Here is a 25,460-nt window from a genome sequence, read left to right as displayed (position 1 = left end):
ACAAACCTCCAAACCATATCAGCCAGCTTTCTCTAGAGAAGTGATTCTCAACTTTGGCTTCACATTAGAATCACCTGGAGGGTTTCCACCAACTTTCATTACCCCGTGCTCTGGAGATTCAGGTGGAGCCAGGAGAAATGTGGATCTTCCCAAGTTGCCCATTCTTTGCCACTTACCCACTTTGAAATCAATATATGACTGGTTAACTGCAACTTACGAGATACTATTGCTAGCAGTTCTTTGGTCCTTGTGGATGGCCACAAATCCCTCCAATGGTACCAGGTTGGCCATAAAATATGCTGCCCCTCCAGACCTTCTGCTTCTGGGACTATTCCAGGAGTTTGGATTCTAACTAAAAATGTTTCTTGCCTCTCTGAATTGGAATCCCAAGCCCTCTGAGAGCTTAATTAAAAAAAAAAAAAAGTATTGCTGTGTAAAGCATATACCATAGCTACAGTTAAATTATTTTTAGTAAATTTACAAAGTTGTAAAGCTATCACCACCCCAGAAAGATGCCTCATGACCCCTTACAGTCACTCCTCATTCCCACTCCCGACCATGCTCAAATTCTATTTTTTTTTTTTTTTTTTTTTTGAGACAGGATCTTTCTCTGTCGCCCAGGTTGGAGTTCAGTGGCATGATCATGGCTCACTGCTGCCTCAACCTTTTTGGCTCAAGCAATCCTTCTCACTCAGCTTCCCAAAGTGCTGGGACTATAGGCATGAGCCATCAGACCTGGTCAAATTCTTTTTTTAAAGAGCTGTATTGAGATATAACTCACATACCATACCAATCACCTATTGAAGGTGTACAATTCAAGGGCTGGTAGTATTTTCAGAGTTGTGGGCCCATCACCACAATCTATTTTAGAGCATTTTCATTACCTAAAAAAGAAACCCTGTACCCCTTAGCCATCACCCCCGACCTTCTATCTCCCCTAGCCCTAGGCAACCACTGATCTCCTTTTTGTCTCTAGAGGTTCGCCTTCTCTAGATACTTGACATCAATGCAATCATATAATGATGTGGTCTTTGTGACTGGCTTCTCCTTTGAACATGATAGTTTCAAGGTTCATCACCCATGTTATAGCATGTATCAATACTTCGTTTTTATTGCTGAATAGTATTCCATTGTATGAATATATCACATTTTATTTATCCATTCATCAATTGATGGACATTTGGGTTGTGTTCACTTTTTGGCTCTTAGGAATAAAGGGACTGTAACCTACTGTTGTAACAAGTAGCGGAGAGCCAATCACAGAAGCTGAGTTTCAGCCAATCACAGGCAGCCGACTGTTTAAACCCCGTTCCAATAAGGCAAATGCAGAGCTGTAACCAATCCACCTGTTTTCTGACCTCACTTCTGTTTTCTGTATACCATTTCTTTTTTCTGTCCATAAATGTCATGTGACCATGTGGCAGCCCCAGAGCCTGATTTGTTAATTGTTCTTTGCTCAATTAAACTCTAAGTTTGTCTAAAGTGTTTCTTTTAACAGGACATTCATGTACACATTGTGTGGAAATAAGTTTTTATTTCTCTCAAGTATATACCTAGGAGTAGAATAGCTAGGTTATAGGGGTAGCATATGTTTAGTTTTCTATTCTTTTCTTTTTTTTTTATCTTGAGACAGGGTCTCACTTTGTTGCCCGGGCTGGAGTACAGTGGTGGGATCATAGCCTTGTAGCCTTGAACTCCTGGATTCAAGCGATCTTATGGCCTCGGCCTCCTTAATAGTTAGGACTACAGACGTGCACCACCATGCCTGGCTAATTTTTTAAAATGTTTTTGTAGAGACTGGGTCTCGCTTTGTTGCTCTGAATGGTCTCAAACTCCTGGCTTCAAGTGATCCACTTGCCTTGGCCTTCCAAGATGGTGGGATTACAGGTGTGAGCCAGTGTGTCTGACCTGTTTTAGCCTTCTGAGGAACTGCTACTCTTTTCAAAGCAGCTGTGCTATTTTACACTCCTATCAGCAACGTATGCGGGTTCCAATTTCTTCACATCCTTACCAAGAATTGTTATTATGGATCTCTTTTAGGGTGTGAAGTGGTATCTCATTTGTATTTTCCTGATGGCTGATGTCGAGTATCTTTTCATGTATATACTGGCCATTTGTAGTTCTTATTTGGAGAATAGCCTCTTCAGATCCTTTGCTTATTTTTAGATTGGATTACTTGTTTACTTATTATTGAGTTGTAATAGTTCTTTATATGTCCTATATACAAGCCTTGTATCAGATATATGAATTGCAAAAATTATCTTCCATTCCTTGGGTTGTCTTTGGACTTTCTTTTTTTTTTTTTTTTTTTGAGACGGAGTCTTGCTCTGCCACCCAGGCTGGAGTGCAGTGGCCGGATCTCAGCTCACTGCAAGCTCCGCCTCCCGGGTTTATGCCATTCTCCTGCCTCAGCCTCCCGAGTAGCTGGGACTACAGGCGCCCACCACCTCGCCCGGCTAGTTTTTTGTATTTTTAAGTAGAGACAGGGTTTCACCGTATTAGCCAGGATGGTCTCGATCTCCTGACCTCGTGATCCACCCGTCTCGGCCTCCCAAAGTGCTGGGATTACAGGCTTGAGCCACCGCGCCCGGCCTGTCTTTGGACTTTCTTAAAAGCTTCTGCCACTCTTGTGATACTCTGCTTCATGCTGGCTCATGTTATAGTGAGTTGTTAACATGTACCACTCTTCTTTGAAATCAGAAGCTAATTGAGGTGCATACCTTTGTTTTTGTATACCACCAGAAACCTAGATTGCTTTCTGCACATGAATAGTGCATTTGGAATTTGAGGCCTGCATGACAGATCCTATTGTGCGAACTATTTTGAATGTTTCTAAAGCTAGAGATTTTGTTTTCCACATCAAGACAACCCAGCTGCCTTGTATCTGGATAAAATAAATGGGCGAACATAATTGATTCTATCCAGTAACAATTGTTCCCTTTACCAAGAAAAAAATAGCGTTGCTATGTGAGTTACCATTTTATAAATAAGCTGCATTCCAAAAATTCACCTGTATGGCTGTTATTTGTAGTGCTGAACATATTTTCACCTAGTACCAATGTGATAACAATGGCTCAGTTTACGATTCCGGGACTCAAAGTCAACTGCATTTCTGAAGAAGTTTACTGTAAGCTGTACATCATAGGCCAAAGGAGCCCTTCATGATCTGGTCTGGCCTGGGAATGGAAGCATAACTCATCGTGTGATCTCCACGGGGAAGTGTGTTAGGGCATCAAGCAGCTGCATAAACATGGGTCTCCTCTCTGGGTACGTGTGTTGTAGACCCAGTGACCTCTGGTCAGCAAGCCTGAAGTTAAAAGAGGATTTGGGAATATAAGGAGCATCCCTAACAAATCCTAGTGGAGACCAGTTATTCCTAGGGATGGGATGTGTGAATTTAAGTCAGGGGTCCTACCCAAATACCAATCTCAAAGAAAAGTGAATGTTTGAATATTATGCCATATCAAAATGATGGCCATGAAGATTATGCTGTTACAAAGGCACCTGTTTATAAGCAGAAGAACGTAGAATCTCCTATGATAAACAGAACCCCCTCAACGTACACACTCAACAAAGGAAAGCAACAAAATAAAAACAAAAGTCCTGGCAGAGGAAAAAAAATAACTAGAAACAAAGAAACCAAAATCCTAACGATAATTTATTCATGTGGAATTACTTTTTTCTGCTTTTCTTTTTTCTGAATTACCTCCAATTTGCTTAGATTTAGTTTAATAGTAAAATCCAGGACAATTTCTCTGCCTATGTTTAATTTCTACAAGATCAGGGGTCTTGTTTGTCCTCTGTACAGAGACATCACCACTGCATAGAAGAGTTCCTGGTGCAAAAAAGGGGTTTCATAAATATTTGTTGAGTTAGATAAGTGATCAATAAAAAAAGCATCAGAATGGAAAAATAAGTAGAGTTTGGAATGCAGTTATGGACTTCAGAGTAAAAGAGGTAATATTGTCATCTATTTTTCTCATGTGGAGGAAAACCCAGCACCATGTAAAGATTCGAGGAATCATTTTTTGAGGTCTATGCTGTGGAGAAAGTTTTTGAAACATAAATGTAGTTGGCCATCAGCAGAACAAAGATAATATGCAGAAGTAAAAGTTCCAGACCAAAATCCTAAGAAATAGGCATTCAATGTCTTCTCCAATCTTCTTTAATTTCCAGAAAGGTTGCGCTGCAAATGTTTGGCAGATGTCTCTAAGTTGTCTCTGTTTTCATTGTAATATGTGCATGGAAGGGTATGTCTTGATTAACTTAGATTCTAGTGGAATCTAGAAGTTATGATGTTTCTTGGAATTCTTTAGTGTAACTCCAGATATTCCAATACTCATGTGCTGCCATTATAATTTCCGTTAATTCTGAATTTCATGTATTGGCATCTCTGCTGCAATCCTACTTCTCGAACATCCCTAAGGAGGAAAAGGCTGAGAAGCGCCGGAAATGTTATTAATCATAGTTTGTAACAGAGGATCTTTTTGCTCCCTTACCACTTCCCAAAATATTTTATCTGGATTTTTTTCAAATTATTTTGGCAATCCTTTGATAGGAAAGATTGTTACAGTAGGTTTCATTTTGGATCCTTATATAGCTACTCCTTCCAGTTTTGAATGAGTCATACTCTTAGTCTTAATTTCACATAATATGTTCCCACTTAATAATACCAGTGAATATAAATCTCATTTGTTTTCAAATATATTTTAAGGATAACTGGCACAGAAGGATGGAAATATACCATTCTATAAATAACAAAATTATCTTCATAAATTTCTACTTTTTTTAACGTTGACAAAGTTCTCCAGAGATTTAAGATGAATAGAGATTGCATAGATTAAGGTGGCATTTCATATTTCCTTTCTAAAAGGTAAACATGATTTTTATAGCTTCTAAAAAAGCATGTCTAAAGGATAAAGAGAGAAATTTAAAAGATTATGTCTCATACAAGCATTTATACTTTTGTTTCCACTTATTTTAGAATAAAAGTGGTTTTACATTTTATCTCAGGGCTGACAATCATCAGACACAATATAAATCTTTAAGTATCTGAAAGGCTGCTTTTCAGGCAACCTGAAATGATTTTTTCTTCGAGTACTTGTAAAGTACACACTCTGAAGCAGGAGCGCCTTAATAGTTTTATAAACTCAATCAATAGAATGCATTTTTTCTTTTCTCTCTTTCTTTCTCTCTCCTTTCTTCCTGCCTTTCTTTCTCTCTCTCCCTTCTCCTCTCCTCCTCTCCCCTCCCTCCCTCCCTCTTTCTCCTTCTTTCCTCCCTCCCTCCCTTCCTTCTCACCTCTTTCTCTTTCCCTCCCCCCCTTCCTGCCTCCCTCCTCCCTCCTTCCCTCCCCCTCCCCTCCCATCCCTCCTCCCTCCCATCCCATCCCTCCTCCCTCCCACCCTCCCTCCCTCCCTTCCTTCCTTTCCTTCTTTCTTTCTCTTTCCTTCCCTCCCTCCCTCTGTCCTCCCTCCCTTCCTTCGTTCCTTCTTGGTCTTGCCGTGTAACCCAGGCTGGAGTGCAATGGCAAAATCATAGCTCACTGTAACCTCAAACTCCTGGGCTCAAGGAATCCTCTGGAATGCATTTTCAAAGAGATGGTAGTAGGTCTTCTCAAAGATGTTTAAAAATGGGATCAGGCTGGGTGCGCTGGCTCATGCTTGTAATCCCAGCACTTTGGGAGGCCGAGGCGGGTGGATAACCTGAGGTAAGGAGTTCAAGACCAGCCTGAGCAACATGGAGAAACCCTGTCTCTACTGAAAATACAAAATTAGCCAGGCGTGGTGGTGCATGTCTGTAATCTCAGCTATTTGGGAGGCTGAGGCAGGAGAATCGTTTGAACCCAGGAGGTGGAGGTTGCGGTGAGCCGAGATCACACCACTACACCCCAGCCTGGGCAACAAGAGTGAAACTCCATCTCCACAAGAAAAAAAAAGAAGGGGGGTCCAGGTGCGGTGGCTCACACCTGTAATCCCAGCACTTTGGGAGGCTGTGGCAGGTGGATCATGAGGTCAGGAGATCGAGACCATCCTGGCTAACACGGTGAAACCCTGTCTCTACTAAAAATACAAAAAAAAAAAAAAGAAAGAAAGAAAGAAGGAAGAAAGAAAAAAGAAAGGAAGAAAGAAAAAAGAAAATTAGACAGGCAGCTACTCAGTGAGGCTGAGGCAGGAGAATGGTGTGAACCCGGGAGGCGGAGCTTGCAGTAAGCCGAGATCATGCCACTGCACTCCATCCAGCCTGGGTGACAGAGTGAGACTCCGTCTCAAAAAAAAAAAAATGGTATCAAGTTTGGTGTGGTAGCATGAGCCTATTGGTCCTAGCTACTGCGGAAGCCGAGGCAGGAGGATGGCTTGAGCTCAGGAGTTCAAGACTGGAGTGAGCTATGACCACACCTGTGAATAGCCACTGTACTCCAGCTCAGGTGACAGAGTGAGACCCTGTCTCTAAAAAAAAATTAAATTTAAAAATAAAAAAATTAAAAATGGTATCAGCAGCCATGAATGTGACAAAAGTAAAGTACTTGAACTTAACTTTCAGTGCCAAGATAAATAGCCTGTAGATAATGTGGTCAAGTGGAACTGAATAACTGAGATATCAGAAAATTGAAAATTATTACATTATGTAATTTTATATAGGTTCATGAAAGTCTCTGATTCTCGAACTTTACGCAACACACTCTGTTTCACAAATGAGGACACTGGGATTTATCATGTTCAGGACACTTGCTCAAGATCCTTAGCCAGTTAAATATGGAGAGCTGAACAAAGGTATTAGTCTCTATAAAAGACACAAGGACAGAATGAATGGGTGAAGAAAAACCAAACCTTTGGAAGTATGAGACCGATGGAGGGGGACAATGACTTAGCCATTCAGGAAGGTTGACTCATGAACCATTGGTGGGAAATCTGGGCAACCACCTCTTTTGTACCACAGAACTGCCCAGAAGACTCAGGAACTGATGGAGCCAGGTACCCCTAGAGGCAGAGTGTAGGGTGAAGTTGAAACAAGAGAGTGTATTTAAGAAGCAGCAGGACCTGACATCTCCCTGATTCCACATGGCTTATGACTGCCCCTCCTCAATGTCTGTAGACGACTGGCAAGTATGAAGAGAGAATAAAAATAAATAAAATAAAAATATATATTTATATTAATATATTATATATAGTAAAATTATAACAAGCACTAAAAGAGAATTTAAGTCACTGAACAGTAACTGTTTGATGTAACATTTAAGGCAAGATTACTTTAAATTCCACAATTTACTTTGCACTTTCCATGACAACATATTTTAGTTTGCAGCAACATACCTGTTGCAATGTTTCATGTTACTCATATTGCTGGAACAATGGTAATACAGCAGAGTAATGATGATTTTCTCCTTCAGTGAGATAAAGCCAATAGAAACTGAAATTTGATTATTATTTTCTCTTTTAGAAAACTTTTTTCTTTCTTTGAGACAGGGTCTTGCTTTGTTGCCCAGGCTGGGGTGTGATCATAGCTCACTGCTGCCTAGAATTCCTGGGCTCAAGGGATCCTCTCGCCTCAGTCTCCTGAGTAGCTGGGACTATAGGCCACACCACCATGCCCAGCTAACTTTTAAAATTCATAGAGACCGGATCTCACTATGTTGCTCAGTCTGGTCTTGAATTCCTGGTCTCAGTCAATCCCCCTACCTCACCCTCCCAAAGTGCTGGGATTATAGGTGTGCCCAGTTCAGAAAATTCTTATTATGAAAACATTAAATATGTACAAAAGTAGAGAGAATAGTAAAATGAACTCTTATATTCATCACCATCTTCCACAATTATCAACAAATCTTATTCCCTCTCTCCATTCATCCCCAGCCCCACTGAATGATTTTGAGGCAAATATCAAGCATCATATATTTTCATTCATAAGTATTTCAGTATGGCTCTCCAAAAGACACACATTTTTTAAAAAGGTTACTATAATGTCATTATCCCACCTGAAAATTTTAATTTCTTTTTTATTTTATTTATTCATTTATTTATTTAGAGACAGAGTCTCACTCTGTCGCCCACCCTGGAGTGCAGTGGCATGATCTCGGCTCACTGCAACCTCTGCCCTCCAAGTTCAAGCTATTCTGCTGCCTCAGCCTCCCGAGTAGCTGGGATTACAGTCACCTGCCACCACGCCTGGCTAATTTTTTTTGTATTTTTAGTAGAGATGGGGTTTCACCATCTTGGCCAGGCTGGTCTTGAACTCCTGACCTTGTGATCCACCCGCCTCGGCCTCCCAAAGTGCTGGGATTACTGGCGTAAGCCACAGTGCCTGGCCAATTTTAATTTCTTAATAACATCAAATATCTGGTTAGTGTTCACATGTATTCAATGGCTTCAAATTGTTTACAGTTTATTTTAAATAGGACCTAAAGTTTATCTAATTCATAAGTCCTTTCAATATTTATTATTTCTACTTTTAAATTTATTTTTATTTTTATTTATTTATTTATTTATTTTTGAGACAGGGTTTCACTGTTGCCTAGGCTGGAGTGCACTGGTGCAATCTCAGCTCACTGCAGCCTTGACCTCCTGTGCTCAGGTGATCCTCTGGCCTCAGCCTCCCAAGTAGCGGGGACTACAGGCATGTGCCACCATGCCTGGACAATTATTTTTGTGGAGTTTTTTTGTTTGCTTGCTTGCTTTTTGTAGAGACAGTGTTTTCCCATGTTGCCCAGGCTGGTCTCGAACTCCTGGGCTCAAGCGCTCCTCCCTGCCTCAGCCTTCCAAAGTGCTGGGCTTACAGGCATGAGCCAACCGCGCCCAGCCTAAGTTTATTAATTTTATATTATATCTGCAATTGGTTGATATGTCTTATGTTTACTTCCCTTTTGACAGAAACTTAAGAGTTTCAATATCTATGCATTAGACAATTCATTGATGAAATGTAAGAAATATACAAATGTAGTTAATTTTTTTAGTAAAAAATTCACATACTGATAGACCCTAGGAAACTGCTTGAAAATTAATTATTAATGTAAAAGTGATTTGAGAAAGAATTTTAAAAGGAAAACATATATTAAATATTATGTTATGTATGTATATTGTTATTAGGGTAATAATTGGGAGTTAATGTCTCTCTCAGATTCAGTGAGGCACACTCTTCTGGTTTTTCTTCTGCTGTTTACTCTGAATCCTTTATTAGGTCCTCTTCCTCTACCTGACCTCTAAATGTTGGGGTTGCTCAGTAGGCCATTTGAAGCTCACTTCTTTTGCGTCATTGTTTTATGAGATCACAGTAATACCCCTAGTTGTAAATGATGTCTTTTTTGGCAAAATTGACCAAAAATAGTTTCACATAGCAAATTCAAAGACAAAGTAAAAAGGACAAATGACACACTGGCTTACAAAAATTGCAGCTTCAATCAAGAGTTAATATATAGAGCTTCTTAAAAACAGAAAAGAAAGTAATTGGCCAGGTGTGGTGGCTCACACCTGAAATTCCAGCACTTTGGGAGGCCAAGGTGGGCAGATCACCTGAGGTCAGGAGTTCGAGACCAGCTTGGCTAACATGGTGAAACCCCATTTCTATTAAAAATACAAAAAAGTAGCCAGGTGTGGTGGCGCGTGTCTGTAATCCCAGCTACTTGGGCGGCTGAGGCAGGAGACTCCCTTGAACCTGAGAGGTGGAGGTTGCAGTGAGCCAAGATCCCACCACTGAACTCCAGCCTGGACTACAAGAGTGAAACTCTGTCTCCAAATCATCATCATCATCATCATCATCATCATCATCAATACTGAACATTTTTTATCACTTAACAGCTTGGCAAAATTCCAAAAGTTTGACTCTGTCTCAAAAAAAAAAAAAAAAAAAAAAGCAAGTTCCAGTAGTTTCAGTATCTGTAAACCTTCTGTCTAGGAATTTTATCAAGAGAGATCAATGAATGTGTAGGTGGAACCGTCTGAGTATTTCTTTTTTTTTTTTTTTTTTTGAGACGGAGTCTTGCTCTGTCGCCCAGGCTGGAGTACAGTGGCCGGATCTCAGCTCACTGCAAGCTCCGCCTCCCGGGTTTACGCCATTCTCCTGCCTCAGCCTCCCGAGTAGCTGGGACTACAGGCGCCCGCCACCTCGCCCGGCTAGTTTTTTGTATTTTTTAGTAGAGACGGGGTTTCACCGTGTTAGCCAGGATGGTCTCGATCTCCTGACCTCGTGATCCGCCCGTCTCGGCCTCCCAAAGTGCTGGGATTACAGGCTTGAGCCACCGCGCCCGGCCGGAACCGTCTAAGCATTTCTAAAAGTTGTTCTTGCAGTGCTATACACATCGGTCACACTGGGATGCAGATTGAGCACATCATTGAAAACATTGTTGCTGTCACAAAAGGACTTTCAGAAAATTTCTAAAAGTGGTTCTTGCAGCGCTAAATACATCGGTCACACTGGGATGCAGATTGAGCACATCATTGAAAACATTGTTGCTGTCACAAAAGGACTTTCAGAAAAATTGCCAGAGAAGTGGGAGAGCGTGAAACTCCTGTTTGTGAAAACTGAGAAATCGGTTGCCCTTCCTATTTTTTCCTTGTTTGTCAACAATTGGGATGAAGCCACCAGAAAATTCATGTTTAATAAGTAGAAAAAAGCAGCGAGGAGAAAACGAAGAGAAAAAAAATGTTGAAAAACAAAAGGAGAGGAACAAAAACAAAAAGATAAGGCAACAGGCTAGGAAGCCTGCATCAGTCCTAAGTAAAGATGAGGTGGCACCTAAAAATGGTGGCACTGCAGTGAAGAAACCATAATCAAAGAACAGACTCCAGAGCATGAGAATAAAAAATGCGGCAGACGAAAAGCCCGAGATAAAGTGACAAATGAATCAAAAGATGAAATTTTACAACCGGTAACCATAGGAAAAACTCCAGCTAATGAAAATATACAGATTGAAAAACGTGCTATAGGCCGAGATGGGCGGATTACCTGAGGTCGGGAGTTTGAGACCAGCCTGACCAACATGGAGAAACCCCATCTCTACTGAAAATACAAAATTAGCCGGGTGTAGTGGTGCATGCCTGTAATCCCAGCTACTCGGGAGGCTGAGGCAGGAGAATTGCTTGAACCCGGGGGAGGTGGAGGTTGCGGTGAGTGGAGATCGCGCCATTGCACTCCAGCCCGGGCAACAAGAGCAGGCCTCCGTCTCAAAAACAAAAACAAAAACAAAAGCAAAACAAAACAAGAAAAAAAACGTGCTATAGAAGGAAGTCTCCAGAAAAGAGTCTTGATCCCCGCACACCTGGTGGGAAGAAGAGAAAGGCATTGCCAGCTTCTGATACCCCAAAGGCTGCAGAGTCTGAGACCCCATGGAAAGACCCAGGGAAGAAGCCAAAAATCAATGAGTCAGTGAAGGAAAAAAAATCCTTGGCTGGGGGAAAAAGTCGGAGACAGGTACAAAAAAGCCAGAGGCCAATTTTTTTGCTACCCTTCGTAAATCTGTGACAAAAGTTTCCCATAGCCCCCCCTACACGACCCCCAAAACCCAAAGTAAAGAACTACCTGAAGAGCTTTTTAGAACTACTGGGGTCCTGACCCGCTTTGCAGCCTTCTCCAAGGGTGAAAGGCTCGGACTTCAAGATTTGGCCGGGCGCGGTGGCTCATGCCTGTAATCCCAGCACTTTGGGAGGCCGAGGCGGGCGGATCACGAGGTCAGGAGATGGAGACCATTCTGGCTAACACGGTGAAACCCCGTCTCTACTAAAAAATACAAAAAAAATTAGCCGGGCGTGGTGGCGGGCGCCTGTAGTCCCAGCTACTCTGGAGGCTGAGGCAGGGGAACCTGGGAGGCCTGAGCTTGGAGTGAGCCGAGATGGCGCCACTGCACTCCAGCCTGGGCCACAGAGCAAGACTCCGTTTCAGAAAAAAAAAAAAAGAAGATTTCTTAAAGCCTCTATAGGTGATTCTGACATACGATGTATTATTTTAATAGACGTTTATTTGAAATTATGTATTCTGCATTATTTCTCTGTTACATAAATGTTATTAAACAATAAGACTAGTGAACAGTGGCAATTAGTAGTAATTAATAGTACTAATGAAGGAGAAAGAAAGGAAGACCCATTTGGGGAAAATTCAGACTGCAGAAGCGGCCTGCCTGAAAAGTCATAGCAACAGGCAAAAATAAAACAACCCTAGGAAAAAAAACTCAGGCTGCACCTGCAGACAGATAAGCAGATAGGGTCCAGCACAGAAGCCCTTTGTCCTCTGCATAAATAGCAGGCTCCCAGGAAAAAGTTTCCTCCCGTTTTCAAGCATATACACGTTGGGAGCACAGTTATACAAACAAGAGAAGCAGTGCTTTGTGCTTGTCTAGAGACATACCCACAGCTGCGTAAGATAAGGGGAGTTGCACAGAGAGCTTTACTGGTAAGTCACTCAAACTGTTACAGAGATGAGAGTAGTTTCTTTCCCCGCCCCGGCGCCCCCCTCGCCCCCCCCCCCCCCGCCCCACCTCCCCTACCCTGAGACCCGGTCTTGCTCTGTCGTCCAAGCAGGAGTGCACTGGCGCGATCTCGGCTCACTGCAAGCTCTGCCTCCAGGGTTCACGCCATTCTCCTGCCTTAGCTTCCTGAGTAGCTGGGACTACAGGTGCCGGCCACGATGTCCGGCTAAGTTTTTTTGTATTTTTTAGTAGAGACGGGGTTTCACTTTGTTAGCCAGGACGGTCTCAATCTCCTGACTTCGTGATCTGCCCGCCTCAACCTCCCAAAGTGCTGGGATTACAGGCTTGAGCCACCGCACCCAACCAAAAGGAGTTTCTTATAAAACTTTTGAACTCAGCTATAACCCAGCAATCCACCTGGACTCCCCTCTCTGCTGCAGAGAGCTTTCTTCTTTGACTTCTTAAACTTTCACTCCAACGCAGCTTTGTGTCCAAGCTCCTTACTTTTCTTGGATGTAGGACAAAGTCCTGGAGGTACTAGTTCAGACGATGAGAACCTGCTACATTAAGGTTGTTGGCGAAACTGCGACACTAATATCTTAGTTTTAAAAATACTGTGGGAAAATATAACAATGTATTTAAAATGTTGATATATTATAAACATTATACGGAGGATGATTACATATTTTCCCCTACTACAGCAGTTTAACTTTTTAGTAATTTTATTGAATGACTATATATTATTTTTTCAAGAGACAGGGGGTCTCATCAGTTGCCTGGGCTGGCCCCAAACTCCTGGAGTCAAGTGCTCCTCCTGTCTCAGCCTTCTGGGTAGCTGGGACTGTTGGCACATGCCACCACACCAGGCTTAGTGTGTATTCTTAAGATATGTTAAATGTCAGACTTTTAAGAAGGAGAACATAGGCCGGACATGGTGGCTCATGCCTGTAATCCCAGCACTTTGGGAGGCTGAGACGGGTGGATTGCCTGAGCTCAGGAGTTTGAGACTAGCCTGGGCAACATGGCAAAACCCCATCTCTACCAAAAATGCAAAAAATTAGCCAGGAGTGGTGGCATGCACCTGTAGTCCTAGGTACTTTGAAGGCTGAGGTGGGAGGATCACTTGAGCCCAGGGTCAAGCCTGCAGTGAGCTGAGACTGTGCCACTGCACTCCAGCCTGGGTGAGAGAGGGAGACTCTGTCTCAAAAATAAATAAATAAATAAATATAGTAGGACGAACTAAACTGATATTTTGACATTATCCATATTTAAAAACTCACAAAAACAGTGCCATGTTTCTTTCTGCCCCATGATACAGTAGGATATGTTAACTGTTTCCTTTTCTGAAAATATTTCTCTGAGCTGCCTGCAGCCTTTAGGTCCTCCTTAATTTATTTAATGATAAAACTGATGTAAAAATCCACTTTGACTTGCAGCTCTGCTCTTATCAAACTCATGTAACACTGGGTTCCTGTGTCAGTACAATACAATGACATTAAGCTAAATTTCATCTCAACACAAGTGTTTAATCATGGAATAGTTAGGATTTTATCTGCTAGCAACAAGATTTAGACTTGTTGGAATTAACTTCTATCTCTCCAAAAATGGCCATCTGCTCTGTATGTTGTTTGGGTAGATCATTATTTGTCAGTCAGTTCCTTTGCATCCATCCATCACATAGTCTATGTCTAAACTGCCCATTGCTTTTTCAACATTAGGAAGAACATTGGATGTCATCAGAAGTTAAACATTTCTCAGGGAAAATTGTTTTTAAATCAGAGAGGTTAGCAGAAATCAAATATGGATATCAAATAAATTACAGTTTTAGTAAATAAATTAAAATGGTTTCATTTGGCTGCCCTGTTCTGGTTATGTGTATTTGAAATATATATGTGTATATATTTGTGTATTTAAAATATATATGTGTGTGTATATTTGTGTTTCAGATATATATGTATATTTGAAATATATATAAGTGCTAAAGCAGTCTGGTTTACAAAAAAAGAGTGTTCTTTCCTCTATCAGTTTTTGTCACAACCCATACATGATCCTGAACAACTCAGATGCAGTCAACTCATCCTTTTCCAGGTATCTCATGGTCCTGCAAAGATCATTAAACAGTTTTGGAAAACTAGCACGTATGTTTCTACTTTATTGTAACCCTTTTCTACATTCTCATCCTCAAATGTATTTAGTGAGTACCTACTATAGGCCAACCACTGCCCTAAGTGCTGGGGACACAGCTTAGATCAAAACAGGCAAAACTTCTGCCCTTGGGAAATTATTCTGTAAGAGAGATAGGCATTTTTAATTTTTTTAATTTTTTGAGGCAGAGTCTTGCTGTTGCCCAGGCTGGAGTGCCATGGCAAGATTTCGGCTCACTGCAACCTATGCCTCCTAGGTTCAAGCAATTCTCCTGCCTCAGCCTCCTGAGTAGCTGGGAGTACAGGCGCATGCTGCCACGCCCGGGTAATTTTTGTGTTTTTAGTAGAGATGGGGTTTTACCATGTTGACCAGTCTGGTCTTGAACTCCTGACCTCATGTGATTCGCCTGTCTCAGCCTCCCAAAGGGCTGGGATTACAGGCATGAGCCACTGTGCCTGGCCATTTTAAATTTTTTTAAACCAACTTTTGTGAAGTTCGATTTACAAACAATAAAATGTACACATTGTAAGTATATACTTCAATGAAATTTTACAAATGTATTCACCCACACAGGCATTACCTTAATCAAAAACAGAATATTTACATCACTTCAAATCAAGCTCTATCCAAGTTAGTCTCTTCTTGAGCCCTGAGCAGCTGCTAATATGTTTTCCGTCACTACAGATGTCTTTTAAGAGCTTGGGGTCTCACATTTGATTTCTTTCTCCTTCCTTCCTTCCTTCCTTCCTTCCTTTCCTTTCCTTTCCTCCTTCTTCTTTTTCTTCTTCTTCTGCTTCTTCCTTCTTCTTTTCTTTTTTTTTTTTTTTTGAGACAGAGTCTTACTCTGTCACCCAGGTTGGAGTGCAATGGCGCTATCTCGGCTCATAGCAACCTCTGCCTCCTGAGTTCAAGCGATTCCCCTGCCTCAGCTTCCCAAATAGCTGGGATTACAGGTGCACACCACCATGCCCGGCTAATTTTTTGGTATTTTTAGTAGAGACAGGATTTCACCAGGTTGGTCAGGCTAGTCTCCAACCCGACCTCTCCACCTGCCGGCCTCCCAAAGCGTTGGGATTATACGCATGAGCCACCATGCTCAGCCTGATTTCTTTTACTCAATATATATTTGAAATTCATTCATGTTGTACATCAAGTAGTTGATCCCTGTTTATTGATAATTACATTCATTACATTGTATGGATATGCCACAAGTTGTTTTTATTCAACAGTTGATGGACATTTGGGTTGTTTGCAGTTTTTGATTATTAAAAACAAAGTTGGGCCAGGCACAGTGGCTCACACCTGTAATCCCAGTACTTTGGGTGGCCAAGGTGGGCGGATCATGAGGTCTGGAATTTGAGACCATCCTGACCAACATGGTGAAACCCCTTCTCTACTAAAAATACAGAAAACAGCCTGGCGTGGTGGCAGGTGTCTGTAATCCCAGATACTCGGGAGGCTGAGGCACGAGAATCACTTGAACCTGAAAGGCGGAGGTTGCAATGAGCCGAGATCAGGTCACTGCACTCTAGCATGGGGGACAAGAGCAATATTCTGTCTCAAACAAAAACAAAGCAAAACGAAGCTGATATGAACATTAACATACAAGCCTCTGTATGCATATATGCTTTTGTACCTAGGTAAATTCGTAAGAGATTACTGGATCATATGATAAAGTGTAAGATTACAAGAAAAGATTGTAAGTTTTCCAAAGTGGTTGTACCATTTTGCATTACCACCACCAACATATCAGAGGTCCAGTTGCTCTGCATCCTTGCCAACATTTGGTATTATCTTTTAATTTTGGGCCATCCTAAAGAATAGGTGGTGATAAAGATGTGCTTCTTACTTGTGCCCGTCTATTTATGCAACCCCATTTAAAAACTGATGATTTTATTAATAAATTTTAAAAAATCTGAAATATTTAAGAATCTTAAATGTCTGGCTTGACTTTGCAGATATTTTGATTCTATGTTCCCTCACGAAACTCCCAGGCGCTGTATAGGAAGCATAAATCCGTTGTCAAGCAGCAGTAGCACGTTATTGCTCTAGGAGCTTGGCTGCTTGTTGGTGCTCGCAACCACAAAGGTCTACGCAAACCTCCACGGTTTCCTCCCGCCATCGCGTCACCTTTCTAAGAAATTCCCAGAGGGCAGAGCAGACGGGCCGGGCTCTGGGGCTCCGCGCTCCGCCTCTTTCCGGGAACCGCCCACTACCCAGGGCGCCCACAGAGGGTGGAAAAAGAAGATAACTTCCGGTCTCGCGATCGTCTCTAATCTCGCGAGAAGAGAAGGCGGCCGCCGTCGGCCGAAGGGAGGCGGTGGCGAGGGAGGGGGTGTGGCTGGGGAGCGCGAAGTCCCGGGAGTAAGGGAGAGGGGGCGGGGTCGCGCGCCCCTGGCGTACGCATGCGTGCACGCCGCCGGTCGTGCTGGGCTGAGAGGGGAGGAGGCGGCGGCGGCAGAGTCGGTGTCGTTATTTCCGTGGTCCGGACAGTGCGTGGCGGCGCGGGTGACCACGGGAGAAGTAGGTAGGGACCGCCCCTGCGTAGCCATTGAAACCCTCTCGCTCTTGTGTCCAAGAGCCGCAGCCCCCCGCGCGTGTGGCGGGCCCTGGGGACCCTAGGTCACCCTGCTGCCCCGGCCCTCCCGCTGCGCGTCAGGTAGGAGCCGCGGGCTTTCCAGTGCCCGCTGTCGGCCGAGGCCCCGGCCTTGCCCTGTGTTAACGAGGCGACGATCCGGCGCCGGACGTGCCCGCCCTCCTGCGCGGCGACAGCTCTGTCCTTGCTTACGCGCCCAGTGGGACCGGGGCTGGGCCGGGCTGACCCGGGCGGGGCGGAAGGGAAGCGGGTGCCCGCCTCAGGTGTGCCGCGGCTCTTAGCCCGGCCGTTGGGACCCTGCGGTGCCTGCTCCTCATTCCTCCCGGCGGGGTTCTGCCTGGGTCCGGGCCGGCCCTGGCCCGGGAAAGGTCCCAGCGAGCTCTGGCCAGGTGAAGGGCTGCCTTGATTGACTTCGGTAGTTGCCGCATGGGGTCCTGGGCTGCGAGAGGGGACCCTGAATAGTGCTTTGGTCATTTGTGGCTATTATTGAAAGTTGGAAGCTCTGGAGTTGTTCTTTTCGGGCCAGTGGTGAGATGGTTTGTAATTTTTCTTCTTAAACGGTAGGAGGGCAAAGTATTTATGGGCCCTGGTAGGTGGTGGGCTAATAGTAAATAAGCAGCAGGATTGTTAATTGACGTGAGATTTGATTGCATTAAGATTATTCTTTGCAGTACTGTCCTTAGACTCAGAAGAGTTCTGCTTTAAAGAGTTTGGTAAGACTTCATCCCATACTTAAACACACATTTCTGCAAATGCTCTTGCCCCGAAAGCTACATCCTCTCTCTTACATCAGTATTAATTTTACAGGCATAATGGTTATGAAAGCTTCTGTAGATGATGATGATTCAGGATGGGAGCTCAGTATGCCAGAAAAAATGGAAAAAAGCAATACAAACTGGGTGGACATTACCCAAGATTTTGAAGAAGCTTGTCGAGGTGAGTCTGATTTTTGGATTAGAAGTTCAACATCCGAGAGGGGTAGAATGACTATTGTGCTTTCTAAACTTACCTCATTCGATGAAATCAACAGGTGAGTGTGGTTTGTTGAGTTTGTTAGCCATACTTACTCTGTATCCTCTAATTTTAACTTTAAAGCAAGCATATATTTGATATAGCATTAAATACAGATGTTAAGAAAGTTTTTTAAAATTGAATTTTTCTTTAACAGGTTAGAGCAGTAATTTCTAACTGTGGAAAACACTTTGTTAATCTAAAAGATGGTGGTATTTTTGTATGTTTGAGGTTTCAGAATGATGAAATCGCATCATTCCTTGCTTAAGATCATCCAGTGGCTTCCTGTTGCAGGTAGAATAAAATCCAAACTCCTTCCCTATGGGTCTATAAAATCTGGTCCCTGTCTGCCACTCAGGTTTCATTTATGTGCCACTGCCCCTGCCAGACTTATTACATTGCAGTCACAGGTCTTTTTTATCTCTTCGTGATGCACACCAAAGTGGTTCTCCCAGGTGTTTGCATTTTTTGTTTTCTCTCTTTAAATTGCTTTGCCCCTCGCTTTCACACAGTTCTTCTTAAGTGTTACCTCCCTGGTGAGGACCTCAGAACAACCCCTCATTCTCTCCTCTGCAATTCCACCTCAGTTGAATCGCTTTTTATTTTCTTCATACAGCTTATGTTTTTCAGAAGCCATAATTTTCAATTATTTCTTGTTTATTTTCAGTCTCACTCACTGGAATATAAACTCTGTAACCCTAGTACACAGAACAGTTCCTGGCACATAGTAAATTCAATAAACAGGAATAAATGGGGAAATGAACATGCTTGTTGGTTGAGGAGAAAGAGTCTAGGGAGAGACCGAAGAGAAAGGAACAAATACTGGAGTGAGAGCTTGAACGTTAAAGAGAGGATGAGATCAAGGAGATGGTAGAGAAATTGGGGAAAAGCATAGGGATACACTGAGACAGGAAGGACTGAAGTTAGGATGAAGATAAAAGTATGTTTCTGAGTGACAGAGGAGGACCGATGAAGGAATTCACACCTGATGGCTCGTATTGTCTCAGGCAGCTTAGGTCTTTTGATGATAGTTGGGGTGTGTTTGAATAGTGCTCTGAAGAGGAGGAGTAAAGACTTGGGGCAGCTGCAGGTGGAGAGGGAGCCAGCTGTGTATAAGCAAAATGGTAAATCATGTGCCATCCTTTGTTTTGAGATCACTTTTTATAGCCTCAGTGAGACAGTGGAAAGAACATAAGACTGGGGGGTTGGGTGACTGCCCATATATGTCTATCTAAGGAAGAGACAAAGCAGTGTCAAGTTACAATGTAGTTTTTGTGCTCAGAGATCTTAGACTATTAAGTGGATTATATCTGTCATCTTGCACTGATTTTAAGTAATCTCTATTGGGGGCTGTAATTATTAACCTAAATAGGGAAGGTTTTTGAAGGATATATGGCTTGGGTTGGGCCTTAAGGAGAGAGAGTTTTTATGAGGGGAGGTGACAGAGTTATTCTAGACTGAGATGAACTATATGAGTTCGGTGAGGATTTTATGTTAGGGGAACAATAAGTAATTTTGCTTGGCCACAAAACAGTTTTCAATGCTGGGAATTATAGAGGGTCTTTAGTGCCATTGATATTTTCTGTTTGTTTTTGTTTTTTTAGTTTGAGCTAGTTTTATAGACAGTAGGAGTTTTTTAATGGATTTGAGCATAAGATTGAAAGTTTATTCCCCTTGATCAGTACAGTGGCTTGGACGGAGTAGTTTCTCAGTAAGTAATGTAGTAAGCTTTATAGTCAGATATGGGCTGGAGTCCTAACTCTGTCACTTACTAGTTTAGTTTCCTTGGAGTTTAATTAATCTGAATCTTAGTTTTCTACTCTGGAAAACAGAACTTCTTTAGAGAATTTTGGGGATTAAATGAGACAGTGGATATAAAGTGCTGGATCAGTAGTAGCATTCAATGATGGTAACTGTTGTTACTCAAAGTATTTAATTTGGAGTTGAAAGCATATAAAGAAGTTTCTCTACTAGCATAATTTATGATGGATTAGGATGAAAAGAATCTATAACCTTAGACAAGGTTTTGCACTCAGCCCAGATTAGGGCGTTGAGGCCTTGGACTAGGCCTTGACAGAATGGAGAAGGGTAACATGAGAATGAATAAGTTCATGTTGCTAGAGAGGTGAAAGAAACATGAGAGATGATGTGTTCCTTAAACTTTTGGTGACTGCAGAGGAGAGTGAGCATGTACACTGCTTCTCAACCTCTCCTTCTCAGATCTTATGGGTAGAGTTCAAAGTATCTTAATTCGTAGATACAAGATATCTTTATAATAATCCTGTTTTATCTTAGAAATTCATGGAAAAGTTTGCATTTTACAACATGTTTGTTGTTTGAGGTGAACACTTACATTTCATTTATGTTAACGGTCTTTTGCTTCCTACATCATCACATTAATTTGCTATTAGGCAGCTGTGCAAATTTTTATCCTGTGTCTTTGAATCCTGTGGGACATGATGTTCACCAGGGTTGTTGCATACCACAGTTTGAAAACCACAGGTCTGCAGAATTTAGTCTCAATGAAGTACAACTATAGAGGTCCTCTTAATTTTAGTCTTGCAGCTTGCTTTCATATATACATTCTCTACTTGTTTTTGATTGTAAGAAAAATTGAACCCAAGAAAGCAGTTTAGAATACTGGTGGGAGAGATGTTTTGGCCTGCCTTTTAGTTATATCATAAATTAGCCTTATTTCTTTGTGAAGGAACCTTGAGTGGGAGATAAAGTTTAATCCATGCTTCACTGTGGATAGAGAGAGGGTGGCATGCCATTTTGTGGACAACATCGTACCATCCTATTAACTCTTCCATAATTAGCTCTTGCACTGTGTTGAGTGGCACAAATGTGAGGTATCCTTCTTGGAACTAAAAAAAATTGATGTAGAATTAATCTTCATATATAGATTTAGGACTAAAGACTGTTGGCAGTTCTTGAGGCTGTGGTATTTATTTTCCCTTCTTGGAATAATCAGATTCGTAGTCTTGGTTATGGTTTAGGCTTCTGTTCTAGTGACTTTCTAAAAACTAAATTTAAAACAGATATGATTACATTCTTTCTTTTAACTTGCAGTGATCTCTCCCCTTTGGTGACAATGTAATGGCATTTGGCTAGACTCTGGTGATTTTTTTAGTACCACAAAATAGTCTGCATACTGATGACGAAGTTGTTTTTAATGCACATTTGTACTTACTCTTTTAGTGGCTCTTTAAAGTCCTGAATCAAATACAAACTTTTAACTTTTATGATTTATTTTATTTCCTACTAGGCAGGTGGCACACATTCCCTATAACTACTCTTGAGGCTCTTATTTTTTTCTTTTCTAAATTATTTGTAATTTAGTCATTACTGTTGTTTTGCCTGATAGGAAATATGTGATTATTTTAAGTAACACTTCTAGGCTTTTAAAAAAAAAAATTATAAATTAAAATTTTTTTTCTTTTTAGAGTTAGGGTTTTGCTCTGTCACCCAGGCTGAAGTGCATAGAATGCCATGATCATTCCTCACTATAGCCTTGACTATAGGCTGGGTTCAAGCAATCCTCTCATCTCAGCCTTCTGAGTAGCTGACACTACAGGCATGTTCTATGCCTGGCTTATTTTGTTTTTTTGTAGAGACATTATGTTACGTAGGCGGGTCTCAAACTCCTGGCCTTAAGGGATCCTCTCGCCTCAGCTTCCCAAAGTGTGGGGATTATAAGTGTGAATCACTGTGCCCAGCTTCTAGGCTTTCCTTCTCTAGGAAACCTTGCCTGATTTAAACGATCTCATTTTTCTACCTATTCCAGTTGGGCTTTCATATTTAGATGCTTTCTCAATTATAAACCCACAACTTGGGAATTTCACTTAAACATAAATGATCATATGACATAAACTCCTCCTGCTGCTGCCCACCAGATTCCCTTCTCCCACACTATGGATAGCAACATTCTCTCCTAGGATGATGGCGCCAGTGGTATCTGGAGTCCAGAAGTAATCCAAAATCTGCTGTGCTGACTTCCATTCTTTTTATGTTTTAATCTAGGAGGATATGGGCCCAATCTCTCCTTCCATTTGCTCTCTTTGACGGCTTAGTTTAAGCTTGTCCAACCGACTGCTCAAGGGCTGCATGTGGCCCAGGATGACTTTGAATGTGGCCCAACACAAATTTGTAAACTTTCTTAAAACGTTATGAGATTTTTTTTTACAATTTTTTATTTTTTATTTTTAAAGCTCATCACCTATCGTTAGTGTATTTTATGTGTGGCCTAAGACAATTATTCTTTCAGTGTGGCCCACGGAAGCCACAAGATTGGCATTCCTGGCTTTGTTCATTCCTCTGTCGTCAGTTTTTATTACCAGCACCATTGGTTAAGGCCTTCCGTATCCATTCATCTTCTGCAGTTCTTGTTTAGTACTTTAGGAAAATTGCTTTTACACTTTCTCTTGCCTCTTGTAAAACCTGGGATGCTTAAGCTTCTTGTTGCTCTTCCTTTCTTTTTTGTCTTCTCTTACCAAGAACATTTGTAGGTGCTCAATACATATATTTGTTTGAAGAATGAATGAATATTGTAAGGCCTTGTTTCTTCATACTGGAGAATATTTGGGTCTGGGACTAGAGAAGTTTGAGAACCACTGCAGTGCATAAAATGCTGTCATTTTGGGGAATTGCCTGTAACCAGCATGATCATGAACCACAAGCATGGACACTGAAATTATGTTGATACTTGATTATAATGTTATTATCTAGGTGATCTGGAATATTCTGTGATTTTTTTTTTTAAGATTATCATTGAACTGATTACATCGCTTTTAAACATTATGGAAAAAATACAAATTCTTTGTGAAGCTTCCAGTGACATCTTTTTTGCCCCCCACACTCCCATACATGTGGGGTGAGAGTCATTGTTCTAGGAATTTACTGTTTGTTAGCACTTGATTCTAAGTGGAAAAGGATGGATGGGTGGAAATTGTCCTGGCAAAAGATCTAGGCAACCTGTAAAATTGTTTTCCTTGTTCTGTGCCATCCAGAATGTTATCAGAGGTGGGGCATGGGCAAGATGGCCAGCACTGGCATTTTTGGATCACTTTAGCTTAGTGGTTCTCAACTGGGGGTGATTTTTCATCTTAGGGGACTTTAATGTCTTGAGACATTTTTGATTGTCACAGTGTATATGAGGTGGTGCTACTGGCATCTAACAAGTACATGCCAGGTATACTGTTCATTCAATTCAACACACAGGGCAGCCCCCACAAACAAATAATTACCCTCCTCAAAATATCAATAATGCTGCAAGTTCACTGCATTTAGTTATCAAGTTCACTGCATTTAGATTACTTTCAAGAAGGTTCAGCTGTCACTTAACCTCTCAAACCCTGAATTCTTCAGGAAAGGAACATAGGGATACTGGACTTAACATCCTTAGCAACTAGCATTGACATAGAGCAGGCAGTGTGAGTGGGCCCTTTGATGCAGTTTGAGGGCTCTTACACAGGGTTAAATGCTCTTACCAGATTTTCCCTTCATCACCTGTAGTGTATCTTGCTTCATCTTAGGAGCTTTAGTTAATAAAAAAGGAGTCCCTAGAAGAGACCATGTTCCACCTTTTAGCTGATTCTTTCGATATTTATCTTGCTGGTTTTGGGTAGCAGGCTTTTATACTACTTTTTGATTGCCTGGATTCCCAGTTGAGCCTGTATCTGTGGACTTAACCCCCATAGTTACAGGTAGCTACACTGTGGATGTGCAAATATTATTCATAGCTGAGCCAAGCAGTAAAACTAGTACTACTTTTTCTTTCCTGCATACTACTTCTGTTTTACACAAAAATTTTTACCCAAAAATTGGTGTACTTATCATTAATTCTACTTCAGACTCTTTACCAGTTGTCTAAATCTCCATAAGACATACAGACTCATTGGATAGCCTATTGATGTCATCTCCTTACAGAACTTTCTTCTTGATCCTCTTAACTGCAGTCTAGGCTTATTGCCTTTTGTACCTAGTATGTAACTTCATCTTGAGATCTTCCTTTCTTCATCAGCCTGGGGTGTCTTGTCTTTCTTGTTTTAACTGGACATCATTATTATCTTCTTGAGTAAAGTGCATGGGAGATAAAATGTTTTGAGGCTCTTAATATCTGAAAATGTCTTTATTTTGTCCTCCCACTTGACTGATATTATGTCTGGGTGCCTTTGAGAATTTTGAAGGCATTGTCCATTGATCTTTTGCTATTAAGAAATCTGATGACATTATGATACATGTGAAAGTTATATGTCGATACTTTTATTCTTTTTTTTTTCTTTTTTTGAGATGGAGTTTCGCGCTTGCTGCCCAGGCTGGAGTGCAATGGCACGATCTCAGCTCACTGCAACCTCCGTCTCCCGGGTTCAGGCGATTCTCCTGCCTCAGCCTCCCGAGTAGCTGGAATTATAGGCGCCCGCCACATGCTCAGCTAATTTTTGTATTTTTAGTAGAGACAGAATTTCGCCCTGTTGGCCAGCCAGCTCTTGAACTCATGACGTCAGGTGATCCACCCACCTCAGCCTCCCAAAGTGCTGGGATTACAGGTGGTAGCCACCATGCCTGGCCTTGATACCTTTTTCATACATAAGTTTTTAGGATCTTCTGTTTGTCATCCTTGTCCAGAACTTTCACAGTGGTCTGGAGCCTTTTCACTCGAATGCTTCAGTTCTAGGAAGCATCCTTGAAGTACTCTATTTGTTTTTCCTATACTCTCCTTATGGAATGTCTTTTATTTGGATATTGAATCTCCTAAACTTGTTCCGTCTATTTTTTTCTTATCCTTTCTTCCCTATTTTTCTTTTTCTTTTTTTTTTTTTTGAGATAAAGTTTCACTCTTGTTGCCCAGGCTGGAGTGCAATGGCATAATCTCTGCTCACTGTAACCTCCACCTCCCGGGTTCAAGCAATTCTCCTGCCTTGGCCTCCCGAGTAGCTGGAACTACAGGCGCCCACCACCATGCCTGGCTGATTTTTGTATTTTTGGTAGAGACGGGGTTTCAGTGTTGGCTAGGCTGGTCTCAAACTCTTGACCTTGTGATCCACCCACCTCGGTCTCCCAAAGTGCTGGAATTACAGGTGTGAGCCACTGTGCCCGACCCCTTTTTTCCCTATTTTTTAATGTCTTTTTCCTCAACTTCATCTTCTAGATCTTTCATTGCACTTTTCTTTTCTCCTGCGATGTTTTTAATTTTGAATCATTACATCTATGGCTTGAGTCCAGTTTTCCTCATATCAGATTTTTCCCTTTGCTCTGAGTGGGGTAAGCTGTATACTATTGAGCCTTCTTAAGGCTTTAACTTAAAAGTAGAAGTAA

At 41.8% G+C, this 25,460-nt stretch overlaps 1 protein-coding gene and 1 pseudogene across 7 annotated transcripts in view; both read left to right on the top strand.

Moving 5' to 3' along the window:
• The first annotated feature begins 9,868 nt into the window (after positions 1-9,868).
• On the top strand, positions 9,869-16,674 carry LOC117099466 (annotated as a pseudogene).
• Positions 16,675-16,938: 264 nt separating this feature from the next.
• NAA35 (N-alpha-acetyltransferase 35, NatC auxiliary subunit) overlaps positions 16,939-25,460 on the top strand; it is an 88,507-nt gene continuing 79,985 nt past the window's right edge. Inside the window, exons 1-2 of one of the 7 annotated variants that reach the window (XM_033236918.1) lie at positions 16,939-17,059; positions 17,940-18,068. In XM_033236918.1, coding sequence (XP_033092809.1) covers positions 16,942-17,059; positions 17,940-18,068 — 247 coding nt within the window. In that variant the 5' untranslated portion in view covers positions 16,939-16,941. The other 6 variants (XM_033236920.1, XM_033236921.1, XM_033236924.1 and 3 more) reach the window with 6 other exon arrangements.

Source organism: Trachypithecus francoisi, unplaced genomic scaffold, assembly GCF_009764315.1.
Source record: "Trachypithecus francoisi isolate TF-2019V2 unplaced genomic scaffold, Tfra_2.0 Lachesis_group16, whole genome shotgun sequence".
NCBI classification, from domain to species: domain Eukaryota; kingdom Metazoa; phylum Chordata; class Mammalia; order Primates; family Cercopithecidae; genus Trachypithecus; species Trachypithecus francoisi.
This window is presented reverse-complemented; position numbering and strand designations above follow the sequence as displayed.